General features: G+C 44.5%; 1 protein-coding gene across 9 annotated transcripts in view; it reads left to right on the top strand.

Moving 5' to 3' along the window:
• Positions 1-827: 827 nt before the first annotated feature.
• Nfrkb (nuclear factor related to kappaB binding protein) overlaps positions 828-22,797 on the top strand; it is a 35,025-nt gene continuing 13,055 nt past the window's right edge. The window contains exons 1-18 of one of the 9 annotated variants that reach the window (XM_059267565.1): positions 828-931; positions 3,145-3,318; positions 5,802-6,003; positions 7,913-8,040; positions 9,405-9,579; positions 10,073-10,210; positions 10,767-10,840; positions 11,596-11,680; positions 12,710-12,884; positions 13,501-13,606; positions 14,171-14,297; positions 14,543-14,608; positions 17,040-17,119; positions 17,218-17,264; positions 18,150-18,210; positions 18,593-18,767; positions 20,798-20,904; positions 22,238-22,361. In XM_059267565.1, the coding sequence (XP_059123548.1) occupies positions 3,184-3,318; positions 5,802-6,003; positions 7,913-8,040; positions 9,405-9,579; positions 10,073-10,210; positions 10,767-10,840; positions 11,596-11,680; positions 12,710-12,884; positions 13,501-13,606; positions 14,171-14,297; positions 14,543-14,608; positions 17,040-17,119; positions 17,218-17,264; positions 18,150-18,210; positions 18,593-18,767; positions 20,798-20,904; positions 22,238-22,361 (2,005 nt within the window). In that variant the 5' untranslated portion in view covers positions 828-931; positions 3,145-3,183. Of the gene's footprint in view, positions 932-1,150; positions 1,345-3,144; positions 3,319-5,801; positions 6,004-7,912; positions 8,041-9,404; positions 9,580-10,072; positions 10,211-10,766; positions 10,841-11,595; positions 11,681-12,709; positions 12,885-13,500; positions 13,607-14,170; positions 14,298-14,542; positions 14,609-17,039; positions 17,120-17,217; positions 17,265-18,149; positions 18,211-18,592; positions 18,768-20,797; positions 20,905-22,237; positions 22,362-22,797 lie in introns of those variants that run through there. The other 8 variants (XM_059267569.1, XM_059267568.1, XM_059267571.1 and 5 more) reach the window with 8 other exon arrangements.

Genomic DNA, 22,797 nt, shown 5'->3' on the forward strand with positions numbered 1-22,797 from the left:
AAATAGCTTCAGGAAGTCCCTGAAACTGACCATATTCCCCTCCGATGGAAGGAAGCTGAGCTGCAAAGAGGACTCTGAGAGGGAAAATACTGCAAAGACTCCGAGACCAGCCCAGCTGCCTGGAAGAAGCAGAAACCAGCCGAGCTCACCAGGAAGAGGTTTAGACCAACTGAGTCACCTGGAAAAGACCCTCTCCAACATGTTGAGCTGCCTGTAGGCTATGCAGTGTGTTCCAGGTTCCCAGCTGTGTGAGCTGTCACGCATGCTGGGGTGGGCGTTGGTGATGCAGCAGCCTTTTTTTTTTTTTTTTTTTTTTTGGTTTTTCGAGACAGGGTTTCTCTGTGTAGCTTTGCGCCTTTCCTGGAACTCACTCTGTAGCTCAGGCTGGCCTCGAACTCACAGAGATCCGCCTGGCTCTGCCTCCCGAGTGCTGGGACTAAAGGCGTGCGCCACCACCACCCGGCTCTGCAGCAGCCTTTGAGTCATTTCTGCTCTTATAAGAAACCCCCTCACCCATACTCCTGTAAGTAATCCCAGGAAGACTCATTGGCTCGCCACGTTGGACTTCGGTGGCATGGGATCCCCATGTGTTGCGTCTCCGAGGAGAAATTTTGTCACCCAAGCGGTTAGCACGGCGCCTGGTCGTGCTGTGCTCTTGTTTAGCAGCCAGCGAAAGGGTGGAAAGGATGAGAGCCGGTGGGAGGGACGTGCGGGACCGGTGCGGAGCTGCTCAGGTGCTGCCTCAGGCTCCACCCCAGCCCGTCCTGCTCACCACGCCCCGCCCCGCCTTTCAGGTTACGCCCCACAGGTCCCGCCCCTTCCGCTGCCGGAGCCCGGAGCGTGCGCGCACCCAGAGGCCTTGCGGGAGCGAGCGCGTCCGGGAGCCCGCGGCCGGACGAGCCAGCGGGTGAGACCCGCGGACAGGGCTGAGGTGAGGGAGGGGGGGCGCCCAGGCGTCGGGGATTGGAGGGTGCCGGGTGAAGGGAAGGAGCCGGGGCGAAGGGAAGAAGTGGGGCTCCGCGATCCCCGTCCCCGTAGGCACGCGGCGAGCCCCACGCGTGGGCCTGCGGCAGCCGGGTGGGCGAGGGTTGGGGGGAGGGCGGGTGGGGGAGGGGCGGGGCCGCGGCGCGCAGGTGGGGCTGGCGGGCAGGGACTGCGGCCCCGCGAGCCTCGCTGGCCGGTGCCTCGCGAGGGTCTGGAGGGTAGGCTAGCCCAGGTGCAGAGACCAGGCCTTCCTGATCGGCGAGGAAGTCCGGGACACCCCAAGACTTAGAAATCCACGGCTTCCGGGGTTCCAGCTCGCTGGTCGCCGCCCGCGTTTCGTATCCTGAGTTCTTGTGCGGAGTGAGTGGCGAGGCAGAGGCTGTCACTAGCTAATACTACGTTTAGCCTAACCAACCGTCGGCGTTGGAAGGAGCTTAGGAGGGAGTTGTGTAAACGGTGCACCTGTCAGATGAGGTCCTGACGGCGGGCTGGTCTATGCCGCGTGTGTTAAGAGGATTTTGTTCTAAGCATCAGGTTGCTTCTACTTTTTTTTTTTTTTTCTCCTTGTCTTGAAGTTTTGTTAAGTGCAAGTGTCTTGTTCCTGTCTCACCTCCCTCGGTGATTTGGGCACCACATGCATTCAGGATGCCTGCGTTTCACTGTGCTGAGGATGTAGTGATCGCACGGTTGCCTGGGGAACCGCACAGTTTCGCCCGCGTAACACTGTATCTTTCCTAGGTCTGAAATATTTTCAGAACTTGAAGTCATTTCGCAGAAAAGCGCTTCATTCTAGATACATCACAGGCCTGCTCTTTGAGAACTTGGGAAGTGGGAAGGATTTTCAAAGTTAGGTAAACTCATTTAGCTGCAGGTTCTTCACTGTAGGACTCCCAAGAGTGGGAATAATGGTAGGGAGGTCCTGGCTCAACTCCTACCTATAGGGAAGGAGCCTGACACCTGGTGAGGTAAGATGTCACAGATTAGTGACAACCTAAAGGTAGAAATCTAGTGTTTGGATTAAGTCCAGTTCATCTTTCGATTTTTTTTGAGTGCTTTTTGGTCTGTTTGTTGGTAATAGGGATTAAGAATGGATCCAGTCCATGTAGGGTGAGTTCACTGTGGCCTCAGTTTTCACTCCTGATTCCAGCTGTGGGAGATGCTCTCTAGATATGTTCTTGTATTTAGTTTTCTAAAAAGGGTGGCCAGCCCTGTTCAGTTATTACAGGAAAGAAGAAAATTGCATTAATTTGCATGGATCTAAAGATCAGAACGGCCACTGACAACTGGTTGTAACAGTCTGGTGATTGGAGCCTCGGGAATTTGTGTGTGTGTGTGTGTGTGTGTGTGTGCGCGCGTGTGTGCACGTATGTATGTATGTATGTATGTGTATGTAAGTGTGCAGATATGTCACAGAATTCCTGCGGAGGTCAGAGGACGACTTTCAGGAGTTTGTTATCTCCTTCTGTGGTGGGACCTAGGGATCAAACTCAGATCATCAGGTTTGTGTGGCTCACAGTTTTACCCATTGAGGTCTCTTGCCAGTTCTGCACATGGATAGTGAACTTTCTAGCAATTCAGAGGTTACTAAAGAAATTATGTTCTAATAGATTATTGACCTTGGAACTTGTAGTTATGGACGGTGATCCATCATTTATTTTTTTTTGATATGGCCTCATGTGGCCTGGAACTTGTGATCCTCCTGCCTCAGCCTCCTAAGTGCTGGGATTCTGCACTTGATTCATCATGTCTGTTTCATCACTCAGTTGCTGAGTCCTACTCTTCTATAAAATGAAAGTGTAAGAAACGTAAGAATTTAGGAGTTGTTGTAAAAGCATTTTGAGAAGTCTTATAAGGTAAGACTTGAAAACTCGGTGGAATGGGGTGTTGGAGGGGAGGGAGGAAGGCAGCATGGTTAGAGAAAAGGATGAGATGTAAGAAGAGGTTGGAGCCAGGGGTGATGACTCACTCTGTAATCCTGGTGCTTGGATGCTGAGGCAGAGGGATTGTTGCATGTTTGAGGCTGGCCTGGGCTACGTAGTGAATTCCAGGCCATTTTGGGAACCAGAATGAGCCCCTACCCTTCCTTAAAAAAACACAAAAAAAACAAGAGATTTGAGATAGAATATTAGCATCAACCGGATCTCTGCTTTTTTGTCTCAGGTGCTTATTTTTGTGTAAAATACCTGTGGAGAAGAAACAATGGATTCCTTGGATCACATGCTGACAGATCCCCTAGAACTGGGTCCCTGTGGAGATGGTCATGGTACACGGATCATGGAAGACTGCCTTCTGGGTGGTACCAGGGTTAGTCTGCCTGAAGACCTTCTGGAGGATGTGAGTGATAACATTGTTGCAATCGTTTCCCTCCCCCCTTCTGAACCCTTTCCTCTGCACCTCTGCCTTTCTTGCTCCGTTTTGTTTTCCGCATTTCAGCAAGTTTTCCATTACTGCTTTTTCCAAGTGTAGTTAGTATAAGCTGTAGTCTACATGTTTGATCAACAAGTCAGAATAGTATTAGCATGATATAAGTAAACCCGATTATAACAGATAATTTTCACTAATTAGAAAAATAGATTGACGATTTGAAGAGCAGAATTATGTTTCCCTTCAAGTGGTTTCCCTGTTGTGAATCGTTAAAGAAACCCAGACTTGTATATGTCCATAAGGTAACCTTCTACTCAGGAGAAGTATATGGCTTGGGGTAGAACATCAGCATGCCCTGACTACTTTCACAGCTCAGATGTACTGTCATCATTGGTAAGGAGGCCACCAACTGTTAAGAGAGTGTTTGCCTGTGCTCTCTCTCCCTCTCTCATAGCCCAGGTTAGCTTTGACTTTACCATGTAGGTGATGATGACCTTGAACTTGGGATCCTTCTATTTCCCAAGCACTGGGATTATAGATGCATACCACCATGCTTGGTTCATGTGGTACTGAGAATAGAACCCATGGCTTTGTGCACGGTAGATAAACATTCTGCTGACTAATTATTTGTGTTTTCTTTGTGTACTCTTTCAAGGAAATTTCTTTATGACATTCATCCTATCATGAGATGCTTATTTTATTACATACCTGATTCATGCCAGACGTGGTTAGATGCTAAAACTAAAATTGAATGCAAAATACATTGAGTCTAAGGTGATTGGATATATTCATGAAAGGGTGTTTGGTGGTTGAATTATCCTGTCATTTCCTGCTTAAATTTCCATAGCTCTGTTATGTTGTTGGAGTAAAGTCATAGTTATCTAAAAGGTTATGTGTCCCTCTGCCTACTGTCAAACCTTTCCTCATCTTGGTCCAGCCAAACATTGCCTGAAGCTGTTAATTAAAAAAAAAAAAAAAATCACAGGTAAGAGTATATAAACAAATACCTGTGTATAGGTACACTTATATATGTATATATATATAAAACAATGATAAAACATGCATGTCTGTAGGTGTGAGTGGCATTCACCAGTATTTTTACCTACTTAGGGGCTGAGGCAGAAAGATCACTGGAACTCACTAATTGAAGACCATCTTAAAAATGAAACCACCATAAAACAATAGGTTCCATCTGTCCTAAAACTTATGTAGTTACCACCTAGGGTAGTACAGAATTAATGCCATTTAAGCTCCTATGTATTTTTCTTTCATTCATTACTTCTTCATTTTCCCCAATTGATAATTATTCTTCTTTGCTGTTGATTCTGTTGCTTCTGTGACATTGTTCTAACTTGTTCCGGCATATTTTTCCCCTTTCCGATCCCTTTAACTATCTTAACATTATCTAGGGTAGACATTCTTGAGCTATGTACTTCTGAACACTAGCAGTTCTTAAACTACTTTGTAACTGTGTGTTAAGCTCATTATTTGGTACATATGCATCCAATGTGTAGTGAGTGAATTAGACATGAAGTCCATGCTGATTTGGTGCATGCCTTTAATCCCAGCACTTGGGAGGCAGAGTCAGGTGTATCTCTTTGAGTTCAAAGCCAGTTTGGTCTACATAGCAAGTTCCAGGCAGTCAAGGCTACATATCTCAAAGTAAAATAAAATATGTATTAATTAAAAAATGGAAGCCAATCCTACTTCCTCTCTTTTTTTAGTCTTTTTAGTCACCTCTTCTTAGATACCCCTCTCCCAAATAATTTTTTTAAATTTTATTTATTATGTATACAATGTTCTGCCTGCATCTCTGCAGGCTGGAAGAGGGCACCAGATTTCATTACAGATGTTGTGAACCATCATGTGGCTGCTGGGAATTAAACTCAGGTCCTCTAGAAGAACAGCCAGTGCTCTTAACCTCTGAGCTATCTCTCCTGCCCCAAATAATTTTTTCTTTCATCTTATTTTAAGTTGAATTCACATGGCTGCCATCATACCCTGCTTGGCAGAGATGGCTTCCAAGTGGGCTTCTCTCTTGGATAATTTTCCTTTGGATTATGTGCTGCTATGTTGTAGTTTGTAAGCTGTCTTTAGTAAACTCTTGTTTTGTTTTGAGATAGGTTCTTGCCATGCAGCTCAGGCTGGACTTGAATTCATAATCCTCCTGCCTCTGCCTTCCAAGTACTAGGATTACAGGTAGGTGCTACCATAGGCAGCTAATCTCTGATTTTTAGAATTGAGTCAAGATCATTAGAATTTTAGTCTGTTTACAAAAACTTGAGGATCGTAATGATGGCTACATAAGAAATGTAAATATACTTACAACTCCTTCACTGTGTGTCTAATAGTGATAAAATGGTAAATTTTATGTTCTGTGAATTTGGCTGCACAGACACAAAACACTAAGTGCATATTTATCTGTTGCTTGCTTTTTCTCCACATTCTCCTAGCCTGAGATATTCTTTGATGTCGTCAGCCTCTCCACATGGCAGGAAGTACTAAGTGACTCTCAGCGTGAACATCTCCAGCAGTTCCTGCCTCAGTTTCCTACAGACAGTGTGGAGCAGCAGAATGAGCTCATCCTTGCCCTGTTCAGTGGGGAGAACTTCCGCTTCGGAAACCCTCTGCACATTGCCCAGAAGCTCTTCCGAGGTCTGTAGCTCAGTGTGTTGTTTTTGATAGGGTTGAGTACACATTCACTTAGGCATACATGCCTTTCATTTTCTTCTTCATTTTCAAGTACTGATGTGACCTCTGAGGAGAGTGGTTTTATGTATTTATTTGCTGCCTGTGCTCTTTTTAAAAAATAGGATTGTATTGACTTATGATAGAAAATACATAATAGAACTTAGTTGTGTAACCGTCATAAGAAATAAAACATTTCCAGCATCCTAAAGATCTTTATGACTAATTTTTAAACTTTTGGGGAAAAAAAAAAGCATGACATCTCACCACCATGTCCACCTTTCTCTTTTAAAGATGGGGTCTCATTGTGTAGCCCGGGCTGCCTTTGAGTTTAGCACAGTGCATTTGCTTTAGCGTGCCTGGGATCTCACACACAGCCACCACTTCTGTCTCAGTGTGTGCATCTTTTCACAGAGGACACCCTCCTACATAACAGTCCTGTTAGCTGACTGTAAGAACATTTACACTGAGTGAATAATATAGAGTATTCCTTGCTTTTCTTTTCTTTTTGGTTTTTCAAGACAGAGTTTCACTGTGTAGCCCTGGCTGTCCTGGAACTTGCTTTGTAGACCAGGCTGGCCTCGAACTCAGAGAGATCTGCCTGCCTCTTCCTCCCAAGTGCTGTGATTAAAGGCTTGCACCACCACTGCCTGGCCACTTTTGTTTTCTTAACTACTCTTGAAAGTCTTTATAAGTTGCTGTTTAAATTCGTAAAGTACTCAGGGAACATGCAGTGTGTTTTGATTTTGTGCCTGTTTAGTTCTATGTATGAAGGGTTCTTTTTTGCTTTCTGGACACTGGCTTTTTTGAAGAGCCCAGCACATTTTTGTTGTACACTGTCCTACTTTCTGGGAATTTGTTTTCTTGTTACTTCACACTGTGTTTGTGTCACATGCTTTTGGTAAGAATGGGAAATTTCCTTCCTTCCCATTATACCATTTGAGAGGAACATGGTATCAGTTTTCCATCATTGGTAATGCCACTTGTGGTCGTTTAGTTAAGTGGTGTCTGCTACCTTTTTTTTTTTTTTTTTTTAAGGCAAGATCTTTCTTACTATGTAGTCCTGGCTGGCCTAGCCAGGAACTCTCTGTGGAGATCATGCTGGCCTCAAAGTCACAGTGATCACCTACCTGCCTCTGCCTCCCAAGTGCTGGGATTTAAGGTGTGCACCACTACCGCCTAGCTCATTTTATTTTTTTTTTAACGGGTGGTATTGGAGATTGAATTCTCACATGCATATGCTATTGCTCTGCAGCCCAAGCCTCTTTATTTTTGTAAGAAATAGTCCTCACTTTGTTGTTCAGAGTGGCCCTAACCTGGACAATCCTCTTACCTGGCCTTCCAAATAGCTGGGGTGATAGGCACACCACTCTACACAGCTGCTTTTCTTTGATGGGTTATTAGTTTAAGAACAAGTTCTCCTTTGGTTGGTAATGTTCTATTTCACTATGGCTCAGGTCTCTGGTGGGAGGACACTGTCTTCCCTCATGCAAAATGGAGTAGGTTCCCTGGCAGGATTTAGAGGGTACGTAAGAGCCCTTATGTTAAGTGGGCAGTGCTGCTGTGCTTCCCCCACAGCGTATGCTTGTGTGGTAAGTATACAGACAAGTTATGGAGGCGGAGACAGATTTCTGTGTATTTCTCTGACTGATGCTGTATTTCACTTCTAGTTTTGCTGAAGATAATTGTGTTGCTGTGGTTACTATGGTTTCTAGCCTTACTTAATTGAGCTGTCATTGTTTTTTACCATTCATTTATTTTTGGGTCTCTCTTGATTCTCCTAGTCATTTTTTTCTTTCTGTGCTACAACCACATCTCTTGTGTACTCATTCCATATGTGTGGACTGATGCATACAGTTGTACCTGTGTTTTTAAGATGGACACTTTAACCCTGAGGTGGTCAAGTATCGTCAGCTCTGCTTCAAGTCACAGTACAAGCGGTATCTCAACTCCCAACAGCAGTATTTCCATCGGCTGCTAAAACAGATTCTTGCTTCCAGAAGTGTAAGTAATGCTCAGAACTAGGTCTGCAACGTGGCCAGTGACCTGGCAAGCATCATAACATCAAATAGTGGTTCTGATGCAAAAGCCAAAAGAACCAGTACCAAAAGTTGGGCTTTCCCTTATTCTGGTAGGAGCAATTGTTTAGATTTCAGAGATGTTGAAACATGAAAAACAAAGTACTTCCTCGAATCAGTATTTACAAAGAAAAGCAAAGGGATCCACACTCATCATGAGCTATTGAGGATATCTAGGATGCTTTTGGAATCCATATACAAGTATATACTGGCCTCTGTCACAGAATTTGGTAGCCTCATGATCCCTTCCAGTTTGATAATAATTCTCTGAGGCAGAGTTATTAGGAGTTCTTAACTTTATTACATTTTTATTTCCTTAATTTGTGTGCAAGAGTGTGCTTATGTGTGGGTGTGGGTGTGCTACAGAGCATGTGTGGCACTTAGTGGGCAACTTCCTGGACTCTGTTCTCTTCTGTCATGTGGCTAGGTCCAGTGATCAAACTTGTCAGGCTTGGTGGCAAGTGTCTTTACCTTCTGAGCCATCTCGCTGGCCCTGTTACAATTTCTTTAAATTGTTCCTTGAGATTTAGTATAGAGATACTTGGTGTTTAGTTTAATTCTGAGTGAAGCAGGTCAACACAAAATTGGGTATTTTTTGCCATGTCATTCTAGTTGAGTGTTTCTTTTTTCCTTTTTTTAAATTTAATTTTTTTTGGGGGGGCGGGGGTAAGTTAATTTGTGTGTGTGTGTGTGTGTGTGTGTGTGTGTATGTGTGTGTGTGTAGAGCCCTGGCTGTTCTAGAACTAGCTCTGTAGTTGATGCTCGTCTTGAACTCACAGATCCATCTGCCTCTGCCTCCCAAGTGCTGGGTTTAAAGGCGTGTGCCACCACCGCCTGGCAAGGTACAACCAGAAGTATTTTGAATTTCAGATTTTTGTCAGAGTTCTGGAATCTTTGCATATATGTTTTGGGATAAGGCACCATTGTAAACAAACTTCGGTTTACCACGAAGCTCATCTGTGTAGACCGAGTGGTTTTATCAAGTATTTTCCACGTGTTCCTGTACTTGGGCCTCAGTCTCTGCCGCAGATGCAGGGCAGCTGTCTCCCCTGTGCTGTTGTACTGACCTCAGGGAATTTCAGATTTTGTTTCTTCATGTCATGAGTGATCAAACTAAGCAATTTAGATACTTTTTCTTTATACATGATCAATTATGGTATATTTCTTGGTTGTTTGGAGGAGTGAGACTTAGGCTTTTTTAACATTGAAGAGAATAGAAACATGGGCTTGCAGACTATCCAAAGAGTAAGATTTGATGATGACCTGGCCCCTCATCCGGTATCCTGATAGGATTTGTTGGAGATGGCTCGCAGGAGTGGCCCGGCTCTTCCCTTTCGCCACAAGCGCCATTCACCATCCCGAAGCCCCGAGGAGCGGGAGTGGCGGACCCAGCAGCGATACTTGAAGGTCTTGCGGGAGGTGAAGGAGGAGTGTGGTGACACCGCCCTGTCCTCTGACGAAGAGGGTGAGTGTCTTTGGGTCCTTCTGGGAGCCCAGGGTACTGGAGCCAGTGGTAGCCATGTATTTCCCAATAAAGGAGCCGTGTGGGGGTGGAGAGGGACTCACCAGCTCTTGGTGGTTGAGTTGCTGAGACATTGTGTTGAAGAGTGACTACATGCCCTCTTTACTCCGGTGCTCCTGTGGCACTTAGGTTAGATGAGAACATCTTGGACAGATCCCTGCAGGACAGGGTCTTTCCTCTGGTCCCATTGTGCCACTTGAGAGAACTGCTTTTCCCCTTACAGGAGAGTAGTAGTGACTGTTGGCCTGCTGCAATGCGACCCCATCACTCTGTTGAAGTCTCTCTCCTGGAAGAGCCGTTTAAATGACCTAAGTGTGCTCCAGCTCATCTGGGGAAGGGTCAGAAAGGAATGTGGAACCCTGGCCTCCATGTTGTTGGCTTAGCCCTGTTCAACCCAAATGGCCACTTACCCAATCTCCCCTATTGGAGTCCACAGCCACGTTGGATTTACAAGAAAAATTTTCTTTTGAAGATCTCAGCTCATGGCTTCCAAGCTCTCCAGCACGTTCTCCTAGTCCTGCGGTGCCCCTGAGGGTGGTGCCCACGCTTTCCACTACGGATATGAAAACTGCAGGTGAGAACTGAGCTGATGCTACTGCAGTTCCAAGACATCATGGTGTAGAAAGTGAGAGCCCCTTAGGGAGGTGGGGACAGGAAACAGCACTGCTGCTTAGAAGTGAGATTTGGAGAAGTGTGGGACCACGTAGTACTGTTACCATCTAGAGGTAGGCTTCCCTGCTTTCCTTTATTTTGAAATTGTCCTCAGGAGCTGATCAGGTGCTATTTTGGGCTAAAAAAGCATAATCTTGCTTGAACTAGCAATAGAATGTGCAGTCAGACCCATAGCAACTCCCTAGGCTGTAAAGACAACTTGAATTTGGAATAGGAAACCGGAGAATGCCAAGCCTCTTGAGTATGCTTATGGGTCTGCTACATAATTGAAGTCACTTATTGGGCAGTGTATAGAGAAATGATGGAATACTGATTCTGAAACTGGGTGAAGACTTTTCTGCTTATACTACACAGAATCAGAAGTAGCTTGCTTTTGACTGTCTGACTAAGCAGATTTAAGTTAGAGCACCATCGTAGTGAATGATCTAGTCCATGTGGTTTGGTTCATTTACTTTCAGATAAAATAGAGCTGGGTGACAGTGACCTGAAGATAATGTTAAAGAAGCACCATGAGAAGCGGAAACATCAACCAGTAAGATTGCGGTGGCAGTGGCCATTCATAATTTTCAGTCTCATGCTTTTGGTTTGTCTGTCCTGAGACAGTGGTAGTCACTACCTGCATTGTGCTATTTTGTTGTCATTGTCAGAGACTGGAGCAGCAAGACAGGCTACTTAGCATCAGAGGTGTGAGAGAGGCCAATCAGGTGCTTTGGCTTTGCAAGGCATGGTTGACAGTGAACTTCCTTTAGTCTTTGTGGTTACACTGGTGTGAGAATGAGTCATGATCGCCTCTCATTCCCAGAGGCTGAGTTTATCCTTGGTCCTGCAGCTGATGCCTGGCAGCGCCAAGAGTGAAAGCTGGAGCTCCTCCCTTTTGTTGTGCCTCCATGCCCATGTCATTGTGAAAGCACACCAAGGTGGCGAAGACGCTGTCTGAGGCAGAGGGGTGAAGTGGGAAGGTCAGGGAGGGAGAACTGAGTTCTTTCTGTCTTCTTCGCTTATACTGACAGCAAGCAGACCTCTTGAGTCCTCATAATCTTATTTTCAGACTTGTAAACCATAGTAGTATTAAAACTATCTGATGAGCATGTGAACTAAGAATGCAGAAGGGCTTTATGAACTGGAGCTGCCCTATAGCAGAAAGGGGAGCCAGGTTTTTCTGTGCCTCAACATGATTACCTCAGGTGTCCCTGAAGTACTGTATCTGTTAGGTAAATTGGCACAGTTGCCATCAATTTGGGGTTCTTTTTTGGACTTCTATAACCAGATCTCTGATGTTGTATCTAGGATCACCCAGACCTTTTGACAGGGGACCTGACCCTCAGTGACATCATGACTCGAGTAAATGCCGGCAGGAAGGGCTCTCTAGCAGGTAAAAGACTATGGGTTTCCTCTTGGATCCCTTCACCCGACTTAGGCTATTATTGTATGGCACACTGTCTGTATGTGACGAAAATAAGTAGAACCATAGCTTCCTTTATGCTGACCACTTTTGGGTTTTTTTGTTTTTTTTTTCGAGACAGGGTTTCTCTGTGTAGCTTTGGTGCCTTTCCTGGAACTCACTTGGTAGCCCAGGCTGGCCTCGAACTCACAGAGATCCGCCTGGCTCTGCCTCCCAAGTGCTGGGATTAAAGGCGTGCGCCACCACCGTCCAGCCACTTTTGTTTTGTAATTGCCCTCTGAATTTGAAATTAGCACAGCAGGGTGTGGGGAGAGGGCTCAGTGGATACAGTACTTGAGTGTGAGTGTGAAGACCTGAGTTTATATCCCCAGCACCCATGTAAGAGCTGGGTAAGTGTCACAGCCTGCTGTAATCCCAGTACTCTGGAGGCCGAGAGGGGATCTCCTGGGCAAGTGGACTGGCTAGACTAGAGAGACGCTGCTCCAGTAAACAAAGTGGAGAGTGATTGAGGAAGATGCTCTATGTGCATGTATGTATGCACATGAACATGCTTATACATACACATGTACCATACACATGGATACTGAAATAAAATGAAATCAAACCAAATCAGCACAGCATATCATTAGATGTTAAAATTATAAATCATGTACTGAGTTTGGTTTTCAAAAAAATCTAAGTGTCTTATTACTGAGTCTTTGACAGGCTTTGGGAAAGCGAATGTAGGTAAGACTTCTCACTTCATAATGCAGGTTTTTTTTTTTTTTTTTTTTTTTTTTATGCCAAATGCTGTTTATTGAAGGAGGGAGGAGGTCTTAAATACAGGCTTACAGCACAATGGGAGAACCCCGGAGGGCAGAAGTTCGCTACAGATGTTTTACAATCTTGCGTCTAAGCTGTTAATGCCCATTATGCAGGATACACAGACAAGGATCTTCCCTTAAGCACATAATGCAGTTTTGTGAGTTGTGTTTTTTTTTTTTTTTTCCTTCTTCCTAGCCTTATATGATTTGGCTGTTCTTAAAAAAAAGGTGAAGGAAAAAGAGAAGAAGAAGAAAATAAAGTTGATTAAATCTGAGGCAGAGGATCTGGCTGAGCCTCTAAGCAATACTGAAGGGGTCCCAGCTCTCTCACAGGCCCCCTCTCCACTGGCAATATCGTCTATCAAGGAAGAGTGAGTGGGGCACAGAGATAACGGGCTGTGCTGGGAGGGAGGGAGGTAAGACAGGCTGAGTCCATTCTTGGGACTTGTGTGAGCTGTGTGTACTCTGCCATGGGATCTTGCTGGGAGAATGTACCATGTTCTCTTTTCTTTTATTATTATTATTATTATTATTATTTTTGGTTTTTTGAGACAGGGTTTCTCTGTGTAGCTTTGCGCCTTTCCTGGATCTCACTCTGTAGACCAGGCTGGCCTTGAACTCACAAAGATCCATGGGCCTCTGCCTCCCGAGTGCTGGGATTAAAGGCATGCGCCACCACTGCTCGGCCCCATGTTCTCTTTTCTTAAGCTCTTGAGTTCTTGTGCTTATAAGGAGGCTTAGGGGACCTGAACCAATCTGGTATGTGTTCTTGGTCATTTTGATTTTTCCTACATTGAAGGAAAAAAAAACACTTTGTAACATTTGTGTGTGTGTGTGTGTGTGTGTGTGTGTGTGTGTGTGTGTGTGTGCAGGTGCATGTGTATATGTTGTATATATGGAAGTCAGAGGACAGCTTGGAGTAGTTGGGATTCCCCTTGTACTGTGTGGTGCCCAGACATCAAACATATTTTCTTCCCTCCTTGTTAGGCCCCTGGAAGACATCAAGCCTTGCCTTGGAATCAGTGAACGATTTTCCAGTTTTTTCTCTCTTCTGTTAGAGATCTTGCTGGAGAGTCAGGCTAGCCTTCCTATGGTAAGAGTTTAGGTGTTAACGTTTGACACTTGCTGGCTCTTGAGTGGTCTCTAGCTTCCGGTTCTGCTTCCTTTCTGTTGCTGTGATAGAGATCATGGACAGAGCAATTTGAGGAGGGAAGGGTTTATTTCAGCGAACAGTCCATCAGGAAGGGAAGTCAAGGCAGTTAAAGGAGGAATGCTGCTTACTGGCTGGCTTCCCATGCCTTACTCAGCTTGCTCTCTCTACCACCCAGGACCACCTGCCCAGGTGTGGGCTATCCCTAGTGGGCCAGGACCTCCCACACCAATTATTAAGCAAGAGAATGCCTCACAAATTTGCCCACTGAAGTCAGATAGAGGCTGTCCCTCAAGGAAGGCGCTCTCTTCCCAGATGACTAGCTTGTGTCAACTTGACAAAGCTGACCAGTACTGGTGGGAAGTAGAATTCAGCTGGACCCTCCTACAGTACTGCAGTTAACTTACACTGGACATTTGACGAACCATGTACATGCCCTGCTGCTCTGGCACATCCTGGAATTGTTGATGTAAAGAGAAACTTGGGTTTCATCTTTGCCTCCCTCAGCTGGAGGATCGCGTTTTGGACTGGCAGTCTTCTCCATCCAGCTCCCTCAACAGCTGGTTCTCTGCTGCCCCCAACTGGGCCGAGTTGGTGTTGCCTGCTCTGCAGTATCTTGCTGGAGAAAGCCGAGGTGAGGTCTTTCTTTTCTGTGAGGTTTTATCGTTTTCCTTCCTTTGTTTAAAGAATTCTTGCAGTAAACTGTAGCTGCTCATTTGTGCAATAGTGCATTTGCATCAGACACATCCTTTTTCTCCTTTCTTGACACACCAAAAAAATACTCAGAAGCTCTCCTAGAGCTCAGGCCATTCTGAGGCTAACACTCTCTTACATGTATGTCTTAATGTATATTTTGTTCATATAATCCATTTCTTGCAGCGGTTCCTTCTAGTTTCTCTCCATTTGTTGAATTCAAAGAGAAAACTCAGCAGTGGAAATTGCTTGGTAAGTATTATAAGCCCCCAGGAGGCTTTTTTTTTTCTTCTTTTTCTCTCTTTCTTTCCTTTTTTTTTTTTTTTTTTTTTTTTCCGAGAAAGGGTTTCTCTGTGTAGCTTTGCGCCTTTCCTGGAACTCACTTGGTAGCCCAGGCTGGCCTCGAACTCACAGAGATCCGCCTGGCTCTGCCTCCCGAGTGCTGGGATTAAAGGCGTGCGCCACCACCGCCCGGCTTTCCTTTTTTTTTTTTTTTTTAAATGAGAGGAAACAGTGATGGGAAGAATTATTGGAGAGGAGGGTTGGGAAATCCAGGTGAGGAGGGACAGTGTGTCATAGCATTTCTGAGAAGGGAACTGCTCTTGTGATGGTAGGCGGGAAGGAGGTCGGGCTCTCAACAGCGGGCTCATGTCTGTGCTAAGTGAGAAGGAAGGAGGTCTGGAGACGGGAGTGTGTGAAACTGACCAGTGAGAGCTGTGATGGCCGGGGTAGTTCTATTTTCTGCCTAGTGTGGTGTCCTCTGCCCGCCCTCCCCTTGTTTCTCTGGCAGTCATCAGTTGCCTCACTAGAAAGATGGAGATTCAGCAGTTCATGGTTGATTATGGTCATTGGGCATGATGCAGAGCTCAGAGTGCAGATCAGATCATTGAGATCTTTGTGCTTTGGTTTTGAGGGCAGGACCTTATAAGCCCAGGCTGGCCTTTTAACTAATTGTGTAGCTAGGATGGCCTTGAACTGACCCACCTCTCAAGTACTGGAATTGGAGGGGGTGACTCAACTTTGTGAGATCTTGATTTCAATTTTCTTTTGTTGGTTTTTTGTTTTTGTTTTTTGTTTTTTGTTTTTTGTTTTTCGAGACAGGGTTTCTCTGTGTAGTTTTGGTGCCTGTCCTGGAACTTGCTCTGTAGACCAGGCTGGCCTCGAACTCACAGAGATCTACCTGCCTCCGCCTCCTGAGTGCTGGGATTAAAGGTGTGCACCACCGCCGCCGCCTGGCCTTTTTTTTTTTTAAGATACTGTCCCTGCCTTATTTCATAGTGTTTGGCAACCTTGCCCAAAATAAATTCACTTACTATATATGTATGCATTTATTTCTAGGCACTCTGTTTTGGAATAGACTTTTGTTTTGTTTTTATTTACTTTTTTGTTTTTTAGCAGAACTGGGAACAAATGTCTAAAACCAGTTGTGGGGTGGAGGAAGAACTAACCTTTAACCTTTGACCCTAGGGCAGAGCTACAAAAGGATGAGTAGACAGCATCCCCAGGGTTTGGAACCTGGAAGTCAGTTTATAGCAAACAAAACCTGGGGTTCAGGGAAGGAACATTCAATTATTGATTGATTGACTGATTATGAATAGCTTTTGGAGAGACACAGTGAGCGGCAAGGAGGGTGTTGTAGGGAAGAGAGAGCCCAGAGGTGGGTATAGTGGTGTTAGTGCTGTTGGGAGTTGACTAGTGAAAAGAAAGGTAAGCATCCTGGTGAGCATGCTTTTCTAGCTTTTAGAAGTGGAGCTGCATTCTGACACAGTCCACTTGTGTGGTACTGACTCTGTGGTGGTTCCAGCCTGTGCAAGAGATTTAGGTACCACCGTGAGGCAGATGCCTCAGTAGGAGTCTGAATAAAGTGACAGAAGAAGAGGTCACAGAGGAAGTAGTTTAGTCTTTCTAGGCAGTCGCAGAGTTGAGCTTCTTCTTGCCTTAGGTCTTCTTACTGCTGTGCCAGTGTGAAGAGAGCATTTTTTTCACCTACAAGAATAGGATCCTTCCCAAATGTAAACCTCCCGTAGAATTGATTTTGTTTATGTGAGTCTTTTTCTGTCCCACTTGCCAGCTCCCAAATAATGACACGGAGACTTCTTATTAATTATGAAAGCTTGGCCTATAGCTTAGGCTTGTTCCTAACTAACTCTTTTAACTTAAATTAACCCATTTTTATTAATCTATGTTCTGCTATGTGGCTTGTATCTCTCCTGCATATCTTACTTGCTCCGCATCTCCTGGTGTCTCTTCTCCCTTTCTTCTTCCCAGAGTCCTCTCTGTCTCTGGAAGTCCTGCCTATACCTCTTGCCTAGCTATTGGCCATTCAGCTCTCTATTACACCAATCACAGCAATACACCTTCACACAGTGTACAAATATTCCACAACATTACTCACTTGACGTGACTTCTCTGAAGGGCAGAGAATGAATTCATTCCATGGTCTCAGCTTCATCCAAATACCTGGTGCACAGTGACTACTCTGTAAATACTTGTTGAATAAAAGATCTGAAAAATGACATCCTGGGCAGTCGTCCAGGCAGGGAAGTGGTGGCATGAGCATGTGGGAAGGACCAGTGACAGGTTTCTTTCTGGCATAGATAGAGCTGGTGAAGAGAAGGCAGGATTCTGAATAATAGTTTAAATGTCTTGCTTTTTTCTTTTGTGTACCCCCACCACCTCACAGGTCAGTTTCAAGATAGTGAAAAGGAATTAGCTGCTCTCTTCCACCTGTGGTTAGAAACCAAAGATCAGACCTTCTGTAAGGTATGTCGAGGACTTTTTCATGACTTAGGATTTTAGAGCCCTTAAGCTAGTAAAAATCATCTAGCTCGTGGACCTGGTAATGTCTTCCCTTTCTTCAGCAGGAAAATGAAGACGGCTCAGATGCCATGACGCCTGTCCCTCGAGTGTGAGTATATTCTTGTGGTGGGTGTTTCCCACAAAGCCATGACTTAACGTTACTGCTGTGGATCTGCTGGCTTCTTTAGTGTGTTTGAGCTGTAGTGGACCTTAGAGACCCTAGAAGTCCACTGACTCGTGCCTCAGCATGCTTGAGGAGGGCACATAGGCTTCTCAGTAAGGATGGCTCTGACTGCAGTCATCTAAAGTTAGATGAGCTGCCCTGTAGGTGGGCAGTTTCCTTGTGTACCTACCTTCCTGATTTCCACTTGAGAATGATTAATCTAATTCAAGTTCCTCATTTGACTTATAAAAAGAAAGCCATGAAGTCCGATGACTTGCTAAAGGTGGTGTCGGGACCCTGGCTAGAGTTCAGATTCTTTGACTTCTAGTACTGTGCTCTTCAGGCTAAGTCATCTCATGGTCCTAATTCCTGCCTGTTCAGAGGCCCATCCTTACTGTAGCCCTACATATATACATATATGCATACGTACATATACACACATACATTCACGTAACGAATTTAGAACTCAAGTTCTAGGTCCTTTGGAAGGCAGAAATACCACTCTTGTCATCAGATACTTGAAATGCTTTGTTCCTCCAAAAATGACATTTTTGTTGTTAAATTGAGCTGACTTTTCAGCAATACTGAAAACAGTAGGTAAAGATGCCACCCTCTTTCTGTTTATTCCAAACACTTGAGGATCCTAAGAATGTGGGGAAAATCAGCAGGACTTCTGTGTAAGAGCTGGAGAGTAGACTGAACAGGAGTCAAGGACTTTAGAAGGACCATTTTCCCATGTAGCCAAGGGAATAGTTCTAGGTACTGAGAAAGGGCCGATGGTCTGTGACCGTTCTTGCTCTCAGAGATGATGTAGAATTCTTTATGTTCCAGAAGAACTGACTATGTGGTGCGGCCTAGCACAGGAGAAGAGAAACGGGTTTTTCAAGAGCAGGTAAGCTCTTTAGAAGCTGTATAGACAGATGCACTGAGCCCAACTTTCCTTGATCTCATCTTCTTGGGGGTTCATGTTCTTCAGCTCAGATAGTCCATTGGTTGAGGCTGCTTGTTGGGCTAGAACTAATTTGGTAAAAGGGAAAGAAAATTTTTTGACCGTGTTTTCTTCGAGGTAGCAAAATGCATTTTGCTTCCTTGCCATTTCCTGGGTGACCATCTCTAAGAACTGTCTTTTTTCTACTGTGGTTGGGTCATAGTTCTTTGTGGGATTGCTTGTTTCCTCTTTATTTTAATCTCATTTGATCCGTCTATTTCAAGGGAGTGCTAGAAAGAAGCCCACTAATTCTGACATGGCAGTTTTCTGCCTTTTTTCTTGGTAGGAACGTTACAGGTATAGCCAACCCCATAAGGCATTCACCTTTCGCATGCATGGCTTCGAGTCTGTGGTGGGGCCGGTGAAGGGCGTGTTTGACAAGGAGACCTCCCTCAACAAGGCTCGTGAGCATTCGCTGCTGCGCTCTGACCGGCCTGCCTATGTCACCATCCTGTCTCTGGGTATGTGGTGCATTTATTACTAGGGATTTCTTACGTTTACCCCAAAGCTTTCCTCAGATTAAATCTGTATTCCTGTACCAAACCTTAGCCCCTCGCACGTGCCATCCATTGATGTAGGATTGAGGGTCAGTCTCCGAAGTTTTCAAATCTAAGAGATGGCAGGGTGGATTCTGCCCTGGTAGATGGAAGCCAGGAATCAGTGCTTCTTTCTGAAGTCCTGTTCATCTTGATGAACTGCCCAGAGCTAGTCATCACATCAAGTAGAGGACCTTGCTTCTCTAAAGAGTTTATTTTTTTCCTGAGAGAGGTCCACGCATGCCTATAACCTCAGTACTTAGGATGCTGAGACTAGAGGACTGTTGTGGATTTGAAGGCTGCCTAGGCTGCATAGTGAGTTTGAAGCCACATACTGATATTGTCTCAAAAAATAAGAGAAGCAGGCCTGGGGAGATGGCTTAGTGGTTAAGAGCACTGGCTGCTCTTCCAGAGGACCCAGGCTCAATTCCCAGCACCCACATGATAGCTTACAACTGTCTGTAATTCCAGTTCTAAAGAATCTGGCATCTTCATACAGACATGTGTAGACAAAACACCAATGCACATGAAAATAAATCTTTTAAAAAAATAAGAGAACAAAGAATTCTTTGTGTTATGAGTCCCTTTGGTAGTCTAGTGAGACCTGTAGACTCCTTCCCAGAATTAGAATTATACATTTAAATTTTTTTTTTTTTTTTTTTTTTTTTTTGGTTTTTCGAGACAGGGTTTCTCTGTGCAGCTTTGCGCCTTTTCCTGGAACTCACTTGGTAGCCCAGGCTGGCCTCGAACTCACAGAGATCCAACTGGCTCTGCCTCCCGAGTGCTGGGATTAAAGGCGTGCGCCACCACCGCCCGGCTTTTTTTTTTTTTTTTTTTTTTTTGAGACAAGGTTTCTCTGTGTAGTCTTGACTGTCCTAGAACTCACTTTGTAGATGAGCCTGGCCTCAAAAGTCATGTTTCAGTAATTATTAAGCTGTTAAAACAAATTTAAATGTAAAACTATATTTTTGTTAATGATATTGAATGATAGGACCCAGTAGCGGGTCTTTCAAATTTTGTAACATCCAATGGGGGTGAGTATAAGTGATTTGAATTGCTTTCTGTTGCAATAGTACAGTAATATCAATATGTGATTTATAATGTTCGATGAACATTATAACATATTGAACATAATTGAAGGAAGTGCTAATTTTTTTTTTAACCAGATTTAGAGAACCACTGAATCTTTTTTCCTTTATATATGAATTCATTTTATTTTGGTCTAACCCACCCCTTACTCCCTCCTCCAACACCTCCCTCATCCCTCACCTCAGATGCCCTCCCAACTTTATGTTTTCACGAAAAATGTATATTCTGTATGTATTTGTGTATCCCACTGAGTTCAGTTAGTGTCATCTGCATGTGTGTATGTGTGGTGTGGGTGTAGGACTCCAATGTAGCATGGGAACCTAGGTTTCCCTCCCCCAAAGAAAACTGACTTTACTCCACTGGCTGCCATGACTGCCTGTAGTTTGCAACTAGAAGTGGGATCTTTTGAGCCCCTCCTGTCCGTGCTGGAGTAGTGACTAAGTGACTCTTGTGCAGGTCTTGCATAGTGACCACAGCTTCTGAGAGTTCGTGAATACAGCTCCTTCTATGTCCAAAGGTGCTGTTTCCTAGCAATCCTCCCCAACCTCTGCCTCTTAAAGTCTCTCCGCCCATTCTTCATGACATTCCCTGAGCCTTGTGGGGAGGGAATGTGGTATAGATGTTCTGTTTGGGGGTGAGCACCACTCCACTCAAGTCTTAAGGGATCCATGGACCTATTTTTGCCTGTAGGTGTGTTAAAAGTGTGGGAAGTTCAGTGCAATGTTTATAGCCACTAGAGGGCAGTGTGCCCTGGCCAGTCAGTTGAGGCTCAGGAACCAAGCTCAGCAACACCAGAACAGGTCAGGAGATGTCGTGTTCATTAGAAGCTTTGCTTGACTCCTGGATTTTGCATTTTCTGATGTCAGTTCGGGATGCTGCAGCTCGGCTGCCTAATGGAGAAGGCACTCGAGCAGAGATCTGTGAACTGCTCAAGGACTCGCAGTTTCTTGCTCCAGATGTCACCAGCACTCAGGTGAGTTAGAGAAATAGCTTTTCTTGGCTTCATTTCAGAATGTATTTGAGAAAAACTATTAGGAAATGTAAGTTACACTTTTTTTTGTTCTACTGAGGGTTGAACCCAGGGTCAACACATCAGGAGTGTACTTTACCACTGAGCTTTATGTGCATCCCCTAACATAAAATCATTAAAATAAATAAATGAATGAATAAGTCAGGAATGGTGGGGCACATTTAATCCCAGCACCTGGGAGGCAGAGGCAGAGGCATCTCTTGAGTTCCAGGACAGCCAGGGCTACACAGAGAAACCCCGTCTCAAGAAACAAACACACAAACAAAAAACCCAAATCGAATGAATAAAAGCTAGGTAGGCATGTTGGCGTACACCTATAATACCATCTACCTTGGGAGGCTGAAACAGGAGGATTTTGAATTTAAAGCCTGGATAACATAGTAAGACTCCTGCCTCAAAATCAAAACCGTGGGCCAGTGAGCTTTTTGAGTGGTTAAAGACACTTGCTGTGCAAGCCTGATGACTGAGTTCAGTACCTGGAGTCTACATGTGAAGCTGGATGAAGGAACAAATCTTTAAGCCCACTTCTAAAGTAAGGGTGGAGGCAGGCAAGGAAGAATCACTTGGAATGTCTGAACTAGCTAGCCTGGAGTACAGTGTGGCAGAAACAGCAAGAGACTCAGCCTCAACAAGGTAGATGGTGAGAAGCAGCCTTGAAAGTTGTCTTCTGACCTCCACATATACACCATGGCAAGTATACTCACATCATACACATAATAAGAATAGTAAAATAAACCATTAAAAATACTGTAACCAAGTGAGTAGAGAAATGTCTTAGTGCTTAAGAACACTGTTCTTCCTTCAGAAGACCCAAGTTTGATTCCAGGTATCCACATGGTAACTCACAACTGTCTTTTTTTTTTTTTTTTAAGATTTATTTAAAAAAAATTTTATTTCTGTGTATGTGTGTGTGTCTATATTAACACATGCCATGTAAGTGTATGTTGTCATGGAGGCCAGAAGACGGCATTGGATCTCTTGGAGCTGGAGCAACAGTGCTCTTAACGGCTGAACCATCTTTCCAGCTCTCCTTATTTTATAATAAAGGAAAGGTTTCTACACTCAATTAGTTGACAGTATGTTTACAGTGAAGGTGAATTAATATTTTAGCTGTACACCATTCCTTTCCAAGTGAGTCAGTGGAAGGATGAGCTAGGTTAGGATCCAGTCTGTTACTCTCTGTGACTTTTACATCTACTGGTTTTTCCTGGGAGTCCAGATAACTTGTATTATCTTGGTTGGACTTGTCCCATGTCTCCTTTTGCTCTGTTCTTAGGTGAACACGGTAGTCAGTGGCGCACTGGATCGACTGCATTATGAAAAAGACCCTTGTGTGAAATATGACATTGGACGAAAGCTATGGATCTACCTGCATCGTGACCGGAGTGAGGAGGAGTTTGGTATGTGAGGCCTTCAGTGTGCTGACTAGACGGGGCGTCTGCCTTTCTGTTCCAGATCTATTACTCTGTTATACCAACACAGCCTTGGATTGTCTTATTTTGTTTTTGAGATAGGATCTTTTTTTTTTTTTTAATTTTTTAAAATTTATTTATTTTTTTATGCCGAATGCTGTTTATTGAAGGAGGGAAGAGGTCTTAAATACAGGCTTACAGCACAATGGGAGAACCCCAGAGGGCAGAAGTTTGCTACAGATGTTTTACAATCTTGCATCTAAGCTGTTAACACCCATTATGCAGGATACACAGACAAGGAACTTCCCTTAAGCATTCAGGAGGCTGGAACCCAGCAGGGAATTAGCATAGGGAGGATATCAAGATCAAGGTCAGCAAGCAAGGCAACAGTTACCCAAAACGGGGGCCAGGGCCCTACAGGTCC

The sequence above is a fragment of the Peromyscus eremicus genome, chromosome 7 (genome assembly GCF_949786415.1).
Source record: "Peromyscus eremicus chromosome 7, PerEre_H2_v1, whole genome shotgun sequence".
Lineage (NCBI taxonomy): Eukaryota > Metazoa > Chordata > Mammalia > Rodentia > Cricetidae > Peromyscus > Peromyscus eremicus.